The 13703-nt window shown below is 51.9% G+C and overlaps 1 protein-coding gene across 5 annotated transcripts in view; it reads left to right on the plus strand.

The window, feature by feature from the left end:
* PARVB (parvin beta) overlaps positions 1-13703 on the plus strand; it is a 140193-nt gene that overhangs the window by 99085 nt on the left and 27405 nt on the right. For all 5 annotated transcript variants that reach the window (XM_031005333.3, XM_063704625.1, XM_055374828.2 and 2 more), the window contains exons 5-8: positions 2871-3011; positions 4262-4377; positions 7827-7885; positions 11492-11511. In XM_031005333.3, the coding sequence (XP_030861193.2) occupies positions 2871-3011; positions 4262-4377; positions 7827-7885; positions 11492-11511 (336 nt within the window). The remainder of the gene's footprint in view (positions 1-2870; positions 3012-4261; positions 4378-7826; positions 7886-11491; positions 11512-13703) is intronic.

The raw sequence follows: 13703 nt of genomic DNA on the forward strand, positions 1-13703 counted from the left end.
TACCTTAACTGCCTCTTTAAATACAGGCACATTGCAAGGTATGAGAGCCTCGCCCACTAGGAGAGATGGGTAGCCTGGCAGCCTCCCACTGTCCCTGCTACCAGCCAGCCCTGCAGGTTGAACCTCGGAATGTGACTGTATTTATAGAGATAATAATAGGCTGGGTGTGATGGCTCACACCTGTAATCCCAGCTCTTCCGGAGGCTGAGGTGGGCAGATCACTTGAGGTCAGGAATTCGAGGCCAGCCTGATCAACATGGTGAAACCCTGCCTCTACTAAAAATACAAAAATTACCTGGGCGTGGTGGCACATGCCTGTAATCCCAGCTACTTGGGAGGCTGAGGCAGGAGAATCGCTTGAACCTGGGAGGCAGAGGTTGCAGTGAGCTGAGATGGTGCCATTGCACTCCAGCCTGGGTGACGAGAGTGAAACTCCATCTCAAAAAAATAAAAAAATTAAAAGAGGTAATGAAGGTAAAATGAGGCCGTACGAGTGGGTGGGCCCTAATTCAATATGTCTAGGGTTCCTATAAAAAGAGGAGATTAGGACACAGACATGCACAGAGGGAGACCGAGTAAGGACACAGGAAGGAGAGGGCAGCCATCTACAAGCCAGGAGAGGGGCCTCAGAAGGGTCTACCCTGCCGGTGCCTTGATCTTGGACTTCTGGCCTCCAGAGCTGTGACATAAATCTCCGTTGTTTAAGCCACACGGTGTGTGGCATGCTTCGTTGCAGCAGCCCAGGCAAACGAATCCAGTGTCCTCCGCTCCTCTGCCGACTCCTCTTCCTCCACCCTGGGTGACGTGGCCATGTTCAGTCTGTGGGGCTGGATGGTGGCAGGTGCAACGGGGGCGCGTCAGGCTTCCCATCTCCCTGGTGGGCGAGGCTCTCAGACCACCCAGTTCTGTATGATCCTATCTCTGTCCTTCCTTCTCCAAGCTGCCCTGCTCTGCCCTTTCCATGGTTGTTGAACACCTGTGGGACCTACTTGCTCTCTACTTCCAGGGCGCAAATTCAGACAGACAGCTGTGGATGACTCAGCGAGGAGCTGTTAGATCCAGATGGAGGGAAATCAGATGAATAAGCGGGAATCGTTTCCACTCCCCTGCAGGATGTGTTTTGTTGGGCTGCTTTGTCTTTTCTCTTGCAGTCATTGCCACCCAATCAGATGTTTTTTACGGGTGTTTATCTCCCCACTAGGGACCTCTGTTATCTGTGCCATATCCAGCACCTAGGACAGTGCCTGTCCCATAGTAGGTGTTCAGTCCCTATCTGTGAGCCTACAAACGCATGATCGAAGGGGTATTCCGAGCCCAGCAGGCCTTGCTGTAGAATTTTATTATCCTGAAAGGGATGCCAAAGCTGTTTGTTTTCTAATTGAGGGAGGGGAGGCTGCTGGGGAGATAACACTGAAGACATGGGGGCCTCCAGCTAAAATGTTTTAAACAGAACTTTGTGCTGGGAACCACTTGCAAAACAGAAACCCCATTTGTGACTGGCCTGGACTTGATTGCTTTCATGATGGCATGTCAATGCCGGCGTCACTGACAGCAGCTGTGTATTGAAGGCTCTGTGCTGAGTGCTTGCAGTCACCCTCCCAGTGAACCATCTCACGATGCTCTGTGATGTCGCTTTTGTTGTTTTGCAGAGTGGATCTATCAGTAAACACTGGAGTCTTAGAATCGAAGACTAGCAGGGAAACTGGGGGTCCTTCCTGCCGTGTGGCCCTGCAGTGAGTGTGGGGTGGGGCGCTGGTGGCCAGCACCTGCCAGTACCTACTGCTAACAAAAGGGAAATTGAAGGAGGTGCAGGCTCGGCTGGAGCTCAGTCTCAGTAATTGAATCTTGACGAAATGTGACAGTTCTTGTCCGCGCTCCTCCAGATTGTTTCCTGTTCATTCTTGGTAATAAAATCATCGCCAGTTCTGTGAATATCTAATCTAACTTCCTATTGTGGTGTTAGAATGTTTAAGAAACAAGAATGGGAGCCTCAGGTGTGTGGGGAGGCAGAGGCAGCTTTTAAGACCTTTTTTAAAATTATCTTTATCAGTCCTCTCCCTTTTGGGACCCACAGGGACAGTCTTCTCACCTCCTGACTTCCACTCTCATTCTTCCCAGGTAACCTCCTTGCCTCTCAACTACATCTTATTATGTTTTTTCCATTTTGTATGCATAGAATGTTCCCGAGTATAACACCCACAGTTTTATCCTTAACTCTTCTTCCCTTTTCAATCTGGCATCATTCTCTAAGGAAGATTAGTGACCTGGAAGCTCAGAGTTCATGGTTCAACATCTCAAGACGCCCCCATGGCCACATGGTAACCTGCCCCGCTTCGGGGACCTCCTTGAGGCTGGGGTCTTGGTGGTTCTGAGTTCCTCCAGTATATCTCTCTCCCCTTCCTTCCTTCCTTCCTTCCTTCCTTCCTTCCTTCCTTCCTTCCTTCCTCCCTCCCTCCCTCCCTCCCTCCCTCTCTCTTTCTTTTTTCTCTCTCTCTCTCTCCTTCCTTCCTTCCTTTTTCTTTCTCTCTCTCTCTCTCTTTCTGAGGCAGGGTCTCACTCAGGTTGCCCAGGCTTGGGTGCAATGGCGTGATCTTGGCTTACTGCAACCTCCACCTCCCGGGTTCAAGCACTTCTCCTGCCTCAGCCTCCCGAGTAGCTGGGATTACGTGTGAGTGCCACCATGCCTGGCTAATTTTTATATTTTTAGTAGAGACAGGATTTCACCATGTTGGCCAGGCTGGTCTCGAACTCCTGGCTTGAAGTGATTCACCCAGCTCGGCCTCTCAAACTGCTGAGATTACAGGCGTGAGCCACTGAGCCTGGCCCTTCCAGCTTTTTCTGACCCTCTTCTCTTGTGCTTCTCATTGCAGAAAAACTGGCAGGGTGCAAGCTGAATGTGGCTGAGGTGACACAGTCCGAAATAGGGCAGAAACAGAAGCTGCAGACGGTGCTGGAAGCAGTACATGACCTGCTGCGGCCCCGTGGCTGGGCGCTCCGGTGGAGCGTGGACTGTGAGTTCCACGCCACAGGGGGAGGGACTGTTTGGAGGGAGCCCGTCCTCTCGACATTCGTCATCCACGTTTGTCATCCACATTCATCATCATCCCATCTGGCCTTGCATCTTAAAATGGGGTTCATCTCCCTGCTCTGTAAGAGGTAGAACATTGCAGGGGAGAAGAACAGGAGAAGGGTTAGGGAGATCCTAGAAGAGGGACCTGGTCAGGCCACAATTCTCCATCCTCCCCATGCTGCAGAGGAGAGAGGCAATGTTTATGGATGGGTGGATCAGAGGGACTTTGAGAGAGAGAAGCTGCCTTGGGGGGTTCTTGTTGGGACTCAACCCCAAATACTGGTGGCAGCAACACCTAGTGGGCTGTTTGCCTGTGACCCTGGCATTATGAGATGTGACATCACGGTATTTTCAGCCAAGACATGAACCTGGCAGGTGAAAGACTAAATCAGGAGAAGCTGGAAAGTTCTCCTCGGTCCTGCCCACTCCTTCCCCACCTCCTTCCCCTTGAAGCAGGGCCGTGAGGGTGTGGCTTCAGGGCTCTCTGTGCTGGGCCAGAGGTCTCCGTGCTTTGGTGAGCTGGGCTATCAGTGGTAGGCAGGAGACCCTGGAGCCTGGCTTTGCACCCGGTTTCTTGGTATCGAGACCTTGGGCAGACCCAGGCTGTCTCGTGGGTGGCTGGGTCCGTGGGTGGGGAATCGGGTGCCTTGTAAACTGTAAAACCCTGCAGGAGAAGTGGTGATGCTGACCAAACCTGAGTCCGCATGTTGAGGAAGAGAGAGGACAGACTCAGGCAAGGCAGGGGCTAATGTCTAATGTCCCCAGAGTGGCCTCTGCTCTTGGCAGCCTACCCTTGTTGGGATGGTTCATTGCGGAGAGGGAGCCCTTTTTAGTGCCAGAGATAATAATGCACATCCTTGTGATGGGTAAGTGGCCGTGACCTGCTTTCCATGATCTTTTCCCTTCTGTGCTAATTTTACTATCCTGTTCCTTCCCCTCATCACTGCCCAATTTATTGCTTTTAAAAACGTGCTTCTAAAAGTGGTTGCACAAGTCACCTTAGGCCAACAGGAAAGGAGACATTGAAGCTAGAAGTAAATTCACCAGGTTGCTCATCAGCTTTCTTGATTTGTCCACACTTCGCTCCATCCTTGTCTCGCTGGGGTCTCATTTAGATGCCGTGTCTCTGTTGCCTTCTGCACGTGGGCTCAGGTTCCTGTGTAACCTTCCCCTTCCTCCTTCCTCCTGCAGCAATTCACGGGAAGAACCTGGTGGCCATCCTCCACCTGCTGGTCTCTCTGGCCATGCACTTCAGGGCCCCCATACGCCTTCCTGAGCATGTAACGGTGCAGGTGGTGGTCGTGCGGGTGAGTATAACCGAGTGGTCGGCCTGCCCGTAACTCCGCCAGAGAGGCAACATCTTCCTCCTGCAGTTTTCCTGCCCTTCCCCTCCTTTTTTCCCCCCAGGAGGCTACCTTCTATTTTTCCCTTTTGACAAAATGTGTGTCTCACCCTGGCTCGGAGATAAATGATTGGAACGGGAACAATGGCATTGATTTGATGAGAGGCAGAAGCAGAGGCATGAGGGTGTTGAGGTTTAATTTTCCACATTTTTGAAAAGAACATTCATTTCTCTCCAAAGCCAACTGGTTGGAATTCAATCCCCTTGAATGTGCTTATTACTCATTGGAGGAGGTTGGCCCCGCGGGATGAAACAGACACCCAAATTAAAGCCGCTTTGCATTCGTCGGGGATTATTCATCATGCCCCATCATCTCTTTTTTTGGGTTCATTTCTCTTGATTCACTTGGAGAAATGGAACCAGAACCCAGGTCCTTCTAACAGAGGGTGAAGTAGAGTTACCTTTCTCTTGCTATTTCCCTTACATTTATTTTTTATTTTATTTTATGCTTTGCGAAAGGGGTTCACTCTGTTGCCCAGGCTGGAGTACCATGGTGCAGTCATGGCTCACTGCAGCCTCAACCTCGGGCTCCAGCAGTCCTCCTGCCTCAGCCTCCCAGGTAGCTAGGACTACAGGCACATGCCACCGTGCCTGGCTAATTTCAAATTTTTGTAGAGACAAGGTCTCGCTATGTTGCCCAAGCTGGTCTCGAAGTCCTGGGCTCAAGCGATCCTCCCATCTCAGCCTCCCAAAATGCTGTGATTATAGGTGGGAGCTGCCATGCCTGGCCTTATTTCCCTTACATTTAAGTGGACAGTCGCTGCCTAGGGTTCGTGTGTGCAGTTTCCCTCAGTAAATGTGCAATGAGCGCCTACTATTCTCTAAGCACTCAGCATAGGCTGCCGAGCCACTAAAGGAGGAACACACGCCTGGGGTCTGCGGGGGTGACCACTGCGGCCAGAGTTGAGGTCACGCTCGGAACCTTGGATGCCTCTGTGTTTATTTTACTCGAGACATCCGGCTCCACTTTCCTCTGGTTTTTAAACTTCTCAGTCCCGTGGTCTCTGTGGTCGGGGAGGACCTGGCTCTTACTGTGTTTTCCGAACCCATTCTGGCCCCTCTGTTACCCTGGGAGCTCAGTCTTGACCGGACGGGAATGCTCCTCTCTGGCATCCGGCAAGGGCCACCTGCCATGTCTCCATGTTTCCTTCCTAAGGAGGATGTTTGTGGCTGGTGGTGGTGACTCGGGACCTGGGGGGCCATTCCTATGGCCCCGTGTCTTGGCCACTGGTTCACAGGCAGCCGGCCTGAAAAGGCTTCCCTAGGACACATTGGGATGTGGTTCCGAAGCCTACCTACGTCAGCTCGGGGCCCCAGGAGCCCTGTGCAGGCTCAGAAAGTGGAGTATTTCCTTTCAGGCTTGCACTTGGGTCCAAGATAATCTTTGGGGTTTGCAGAAAGTTTGAACCAGGCAAGCACTTGCTGGTCCTTCCTGCCATAACGGGTTAGAGGAGTGTTGTTTGGACCACGACCAAAGCAGAATGAAACGGGAGCAGGGGGTCCTGTGAACCGGGCGCAGTTACTCCCCAGACCTTAGAGCCGCCTTCTGTCTTCTCTGCAGCCCCCTGGCTTCTGAGCTTGCTCAGGGGACCCCTTATCTAACCCCAGGTGGAGTGGTTGGTGTAAGGGATGCGGCATTTCCAGGGTGGAAGGAAGGAAGGAAAGGGCCTTATTTACTGCCTGGCCACGTGGCTTTGGGCTGATCACTTGCTTTTGCTGAGCTGCAATGCTTTTCCCCATAAAACCAAGATTTTACTACAAACCTATAAAACATCCAGCTTCATGTCTCCAATCCTAGACCTGGGCCCAGCACCTGGTGGGTGCCTCAGGCATGTTTGATCCTTGACTAGGTGAACACAATGTCTGGACCTTCCTTGGCAGGCACTCCTGAGAATCAGGATAAGTGTCACCCACGCTGTTGTTCAATAACAAGCACCAACCCTGAGTATTCCCTGGAGGTCAAACTCAGGAAAGGGATGGAAGCCCAGATCTTGGTGGTGTCCACTGTGGGCTGGCCCAGTGGGAAATGAGTTCCCAGTCCCTTGAGGGGTTCAGTGGTGGTTGGATTAGCCACCCAGGCTCCATCTGGAGCTCCTGTGACAGGCAGGCTGCCACCCCTACCGTCACCACTGCCATGCCCCCCTCACTACCATCATTACTTTTTTTTTTTTGAGACGGAGTCTCACTCTGTCACCCAGGCTGGAGTGCAGTGGCACGATCTCAGCTCACTGCAACCTCTGCCTCCTGGGTTCAAGCGATTCTCCTGCCTCAGCCTCCCAAGTAGCTGAGATTACAGGCACGTGCCACCACGCCCAGCTAATTTTTGTATTTTTAGCAGAGACGGGGTTTCACCACGTTGGCCAGAATGGTCTCAATCTCTCGATCTCGTGATCTGCCTGCCTTGGCCTCCCAAAGTGCCGGGATTACAGCTGTGAGCCACTGTGCCCGGCCATCATTGCTTTTCTATACCTGCCACGCTCTGGGAGAAGTGTGACATATACTGTGTCAGTTTCCTAGGGCAGCCATAGCAAAGTACCACAAACCGGGTGGCTTAAAACAGCAGACATTTATTCTCTCGCAATTATGGAGGCCAGATGTCTGAAATCAAGATGTTGTCAGGGTAGGGTGTCCTCCCTCACGTCTCCTCCTCTAGGGGAGGGGTCTTCCTGCCTCCTCCAGCTTCTGGTGGTGGCTGTCAGTCCCTGGTGTTCTTGGCTTGTGGCCACATCTCTCCAGTCTCTGCCTCTGTCATCACATGGCCTCCTCCCTCTGTCTGTTTCTGTGTCTGTTTCCTCTTCTAATAAGGAGGTGAGCCATATTGGATTAAGGTGGGGCTCACCATAATCCATGATGACCTCATGTGAGCTAGTATCTGCAAAGACCCTTATTTCCAAATGAGATCATGTTCTGAAGTTTGTGGTAGATATGAACTTTGGGGGACCCTCTTCAGTCCTGTGCACACACATGATTGCAGGGGATGTTCCCTGTTATTTATGCTCCTTCCAATTGCATGCCTCACCTCTCCTGGCTGCAAAGCATAGAGGATCCCTTTGGGGAATCCTGACCTGGGGTGTTTCTCCTGAGACCCACACAAATGCCAACTCTCAAGGCCACGTGGAGACCAGAGGGTGGGGAGGAGGATAGGGACAGGTTGTGGTCGCTGAAAGGCACCCTGCCCAGGGTCCCCTGCTGTGTACTCACCCAGGCCTGGCATGCGTGTTCAACACCACCCCTCCTTCTCCTGTTGCTCTTTTCTAAGATGATCTCCGGCCCCACAGCTTCATCTGCCCTGTCAGTGCATCTTTCCTCAACTCTCCACTGCCTGATTTTGTATGTTTATTTTGGGATTTTCAGAAACGGGAAGGCCTGCTGCATTCCAGCCACATCTCGGAGGAGCTGACCACAACTACAGAGTAAGTGGACCCCTGTCTTGCCCTTCCAGGCCCTGCTGCCCCGAGTGAGCGGGACCCCAGGCTGCCACTTCAGCCAGGGACACCAGCGCCCATGGGGCTGCTCCCACTCCACACCCCTTCTCTGTAGCATGTGATTCTCATGCTGGTTCCCACCCCAGCTCTCCTCCCTCTGCACACTTTCTTCAGAGTTTTTAACATTAGAACTGAGTTATCTTCCACAGACTTTGAATTTTTTCATTCCTATCTTAAAAGGTGAGCTGTAAGAACATTGCAAAGTGGGGCAGGCAGAGAGAGTTCAGGATGGTTAGAGAGAACCATTGTCTCAGTTCATTTATCCATCTACATTAGCCCCATCAGAGGCGGGAGCTACATCTTTAAACCAGAACTTTCCTTTGACAGACACTACTAAGCCATCTGTTATCTCCTAGAGAAAGCCAGAGGGCAGGTGTTCAGAAGTCTAAAAGGCTTCAAATCTATTGAAAATAGCAAATCAAACAGTATCTGTGGTATGTGGTTTTAAGGACTCCTTGTGATAACCTGCTAAGAATCTTTAGAATTCACTGCATTTGTGCCTCTTGACTAAACCTGTTTCAGATGAAACAGAACATTTAAAAATTGATTGTCTCAGCTAATCCATCAGCTAAGTTCACAGAGTGATTAATTACTGTGTTGTGAATTCATGGATGGTATTTCAAAACTTGGAGCTGACACAGGAAACCACTCGTGGCTTGCAAGCTGTCAGGGAAGATGATGGGACAGTGGAGTGCAGGCTGATGCATGTGCAGAGGCCCATGAAGAGGCCTCCCAGTCTGCCCCAGGCCCACGAAGGGAACAGGGAGAGCTGGAAAAGGGGAGGATGAGAATGTGGTTCTGTGCCCAGCACAGTGGGCCTTTGGCAGCAGCTCTGCCTATTCAGCAGTAGGAGAAGGGCTGCTCGTGAGGAACTGGGATTGGGCTGGTGTCTTAGTTGTTTATTGTTGTGTAACAAATCACCCCCAAAGCCAAGTGGCTTAAAACAACATCTGTTTCATTTGCTGCTCACAATTCTGTGGGTCAGCAATTTAGGCTGGGCTCAGCTGGGCGGTTGTTCAGCTAGTCCCGCCTGGTGTTGCTCATATGATGCAGACACCTGAAGGCTGGATGGAGGCTGGGGAGGCTGAGATGGGCTCCCCCACCTCTGGTGGTTGGTGTTGGCCTCCCCTGGGTCTCTTTCCTCCTCACAGTGCTGGGCATCTTCCCAGGGTGCTCTCAGGGTCCTGAGAGAGTGAGAATGCAGCTGCAGTCCCCTTGAGGCCTTGTCTTTGACATCCATACCCATGTCCTCAATTCTGTGAGTCAAAGTGAGTCACAGGTCATCCTGGATCAAGGTGCAGGAAACAGACTCTGCCTCCTTGTGCAGGAATGGCCTGTGCACATTGTTGGGTGGTGGGCATGCTGTGATAGGAGTTCCCCTCTAGGTGAGGGGGTCCCATATGAGGACAGCAAGGAGGAGCTGGGCCCCCTGCCATAAAACTAGAATGGTCCAGAGACAGAGAATGAGCAAGTGGGTGGGAGAATTGTCTCAGCTATTCATCAGCAGTAAGTGGCCCCAAGGACCTGCTGCATGCCAGCCTCCCTGCTGGATCAACAGAGACACTGAGAGGTGGGCTGAGTGCAGTTCCTCTCCTCCAGGGCGACCCATCCTGCTGATGAGAAAGGATGCATCCACAGACATGTACAGTCTAACACAGGGGCTTGTGGGAAGTGCCTCAGGGCCCTAAGGGAATTTCCAGGAGGAGGGGAGCACCCCAAAGTTAGGGAAGGGGAGATTTCAGTGAAAGCCACCTCAATCAGATATCAGATGGCCCTGAGCAGTGAGGAAGGGAGTTGGGATTTTCTAGCCTGAGTCAGCGTCCCTCTGCCAGCCAGGGCCAGGGTAAAGGAGAGGCTGGGTCACCTCTCCAGGATGATGCCCCAGGTAGGTTCTCCTCAGGGCTGGTCATCCCATCCTTGTCTCCTGTTCCTTCCCCTCCCCATGGCTGCAGAGGCTCTGACGGAACATTTGAATCATTGGATGTCTGCAGAAAACCAGCGGCCCAAAGATCCACATTCAGTTTCCTAAGGCAGCATTGCCACCTCCTGTCCAGTCTCAGTGTTCCCCTTTCTCTTTCAAGAGGTGGCTATGAGGTCACCCCTTCCAGGAAGCCCTCCTGTCTGCCAAGCAGGAGTGCTTGGCTTCCTGTTAGTTCCTGTAGCCTCTGGACACATGTGGCCAACATTGAAATATTGGCTTACGAGGTCTGTCACTCCCAGGCATCCTGAGGGCAGGGCCACATAGTGTTTATCTCCAGGGGATGTTAATTTCTGTATCTGCGCAGCCTGCACATAGTAGGTACTCAAGTAAGTGCTTGTTAAATAAGATGGAGCCAAAGGACTTGAGCCTAGAGGGATTTGGGGACAAAGTAAAGACTTCCTTGCCTCTCAGGAAGGCAGTGCATGGAAAGGATCTGTGCACTCACTCACTGGGAATCTTTGAGGAGAAGCTGCTCACCACTCCCGTCTCCCCCATTGCTTCCGCTGCCGCCTGCCTGAGATCAGGGCCTGGCCTCGTGGTTCTCCAGGATCCTTTAGTTCCACGAGTCCTGCAAGTACATTGTGTTTACTCCTGGAAACATGAGTAACCTGCAACCTTGTGTGTGTGTTTCTTTGTTTATTTATTTATTTGAGACAGGGTCTTGCTCTGTTGCCCAGGCTGGAGTACAGTGGTGCGATCCCAGCTCAGTGCAGTCTTGACCTCCCAGGCTCTAGCGATCCTCCCACCTCAGCACCCGAGTAGCTGGGACTACAGCGCACGCCATGACACCCAGCTAATTTTGTATTTTTCTTAGAGGAGGTTTTGCCACTTTGGCCAGGCTGGTCTCCAGCCTTGCATTTTTTTGTTGTTTTGTTTGTTTGTTTGTTTGTTTGTTTTTTGAGACGGAGTTTCACTCTTGTTGCCCAGGCTGGAGTGCAATGGTGCAATCTCTGCTCACTGCAACCTCCACCTCCTGGGTTAAAGTGATTCTCCTGACTCAGCCTCCCATAGCTGGGATTACAGGTGCCTGCCACCATGCCCGGCTAATTTTTGCATTTTTAGCAGAGATGGGGTTTCACCATTTTGGCCAGGCTGGTCTCGAACTCCTGACCTCAAGTGATTGACCCGATTCTGCCCCTCAAAATGCTGGGATTACAGGCATGAGCCCCTGTGCCCGGCCCAGCCTGTGTTTTGAGCGTTCCACGGCTGCTGGAAGACCTGTTGTCTGCTGAAATCTTCATATTAACCACTCTTCTGATTTAAGTACCTCCCCTCCAAACAACATTACCAGGGTGGTTAATGTGCAAATAGAGATGGTGATTTGCTGCTGACCTTGTGCAAACATTAATAATTCACACAAGCACTTCTCGTTTATAATTAGAGCAGGCTGGAACACAGCACCATGTGACTTGCATTCTTATCAGTAGGCCTTTACCTGGGCAGCGAGGGCCCAGCTTTCTGGCTGGCTCTGTCCCTCATCCTCCATTGTGCTGCTTGTGAAACTGTGTTCTGAGTGACCCATCTCATGGCTCTCTCTGTGTTCTTGTTTGCAGGATGATGATGGGCCGGTTCGGTAAGTAACCCCGGGGAAAGTGGGGAGACGGAGGCATGTTAGGGCTCCCCCAGGAAGCTCCCAGAGAGTGTACATGGTCATCTGGAGGGAGTGGGAAACTAGATGGGTCTCACTGCCCCCATAGTTCTGGAATCCTAGAGAAAGTGCACAGCCCACCCCCACCTTTCTGTACAACGGGCTTGTTTCTCAGAGCTGAGAGTGGCTGGGTTGTGCTAGGAGGAGTGGGGTGGAAGGCTGGGTGACCAGCTAGGGGAGCAGGAGGGGCCTGGGATGTAACACTGGCTGGAACTGTCAGGGGCTGGAGCAAGAGTGGTTGAGGGTAAAAGGGAGGGAGGAGAGGCGGCCAGCACATGGATCGTCGTTAGCTGGCTGGAAGAGAGTGGCTCAGCTCTGTGGATGTCCTTCCATGTGTATTATTTCCTCCTGGAAACCACTGGTTTAGCAGACTTCCTTAGAGTCAGGCAGCCAGGGCTCATCCCTGGCTGGTGGCTTGTGGCCTGCCCCTTCCTCTCTCTGCTCCTCATCTGTGAAATGGGAGTGTAAAAGGCTCTCCCCAGGCAGGGGCTGCTGTGAGTATTGGGTGAGATCACAGGTGAGCGCCCTGCTTGGCCGGGGGACAGCCCTCTATGTGGGGTGGTTTTATTAGTGTTGGTTTTCAGTGGCTCTTCCCAGAGAGAGAGGTAATCACTCTCTCTTCCCTCATTAAAGCCTAAGACCTCATCTTCAACTCGGTGAGGGGTGGTAACGTTTCAACCCTCAGTACCAGGATACCCCGCCCTCGGCCTGGCCAGCCTCAGTGCTTTGGGAAGCATTTCAAAAGAGAAACCTCTTGACCCCCAAATACCCTGTTCTCCAGTGAGCAGGGAGGGGAGGACAGCTCTTAAAAGGAAAAATGGAAACCAGATAGAAGTTTCCCACCTGCCTCTCTAGTGGAGCTGATATCTGTCTTTTGGGGGCCCTCTGGGTGGGGGTGCCACCCCCTGAGTCCTATACAATGAGGGCTGGGCCAGCTTGGCCATGGGGCTCTGTAACCTCAAGTTATTATGGGGACCAGCTAGGATGCCATTGCTGCTTATCTATTGTATTAGGGTTCTCTAGAGGGACAGAACTAATACGATAGATAGATAGATATAAAGGGGAGTTTACTAAGGGTATTAACTCACACCATCACAAGGTCCCACAATAGTCCTTCTGCAAGCTGAGGAGCAGGGAAGCCAGTTTGAGTCCCAAAGCTGTAGCACCTGGAGTTTGATGTTCGAAGGCAGGAAGCATCCAGTATGGGAGAAAGATGGAGGCTGGGAGACTAAGCCAGTCTAGTCTTTTCATGTTCTTCTGCCTGCTTTTTGTTTTGGCTGTGCTGGCAGCTGATTAGATGGTGCCCACCTAGATTAAGGGTGGTCTGCCTTTTCCAGTCCACAGATTCAGATGTTAGTCTCCTTTGGCAACACCCTCACAGACACACCCAGGAACCACACCTTGCACCCTTCAATCCAATCAAACTGACACAGTATTAACCATCACGCCTGTGGAGAGGGGAAGTGGCTCAGATCCTGCGGGGCTTGAATTCAGAAGATGCAGCCAGTGTGTGTCCCCTAGGCTTTCTTTACTAGACCTTAAGCTGTGCTGGGAACATTCACAGGCCTCTGTTTTTTGTTTGTTTGTTTTTAAGGAGAATTCCAGCTCTTTTAAAATGTCTCTATTATTAAAAAACAAATGCAGGAAGAGAAAGAGAAACATCCTGTATATAGTTGCTGAGGGAGGCGAAACCTCAGTGGGGTCACAGCTCATGGGGCCGGGGTGAGGCGTCTCCCCACCCTGCGTCTAGGTAGAGGTGCGTTTTGGGGGCACAGTGCCCCCCTCTGTCACCTCCTCTCCATCCTTTCTTCCTGGAAGAGGCTCAGAACCCCTTTGGAATTGTAGAGGCCTAAAGATGAGGAGAGGGCCGGGCGCGGTGGCTCATGCCTTTAATCTCAGCACTTTGAGAGGCCGAGGTGGATGGATCATGAGGTCATGAGATCGAGACCAGCCTGGTTAACATGGTGAAAGCCCATCCCTACTAAAAATACAAAAAAATTAGCTGGGCGTGGTGGCGGGCACCTGTAGTCCCAGCTACTCGGGAGGCTGATGCAGGAGAATCGCTTGAACCCAGGAGGAGGAGGTTGCAGTGAGCCGAGATTGTGCCACTGCACTCC

This window comes from Gorilla gorilla, chromosome 23, assembly GCF_029281585.2.
Source record: "Gorilla gorilla gorilla isolate KB3781 chromosome 23, NHGRI_mGorGor1-v2.1_pri, whole genome shotgun sequence".
NCBI lineage: Eukaryota > Metazoa > Chordata > Mammalia > Primates > Hominidae > Gorilla > Gorilla gorilla.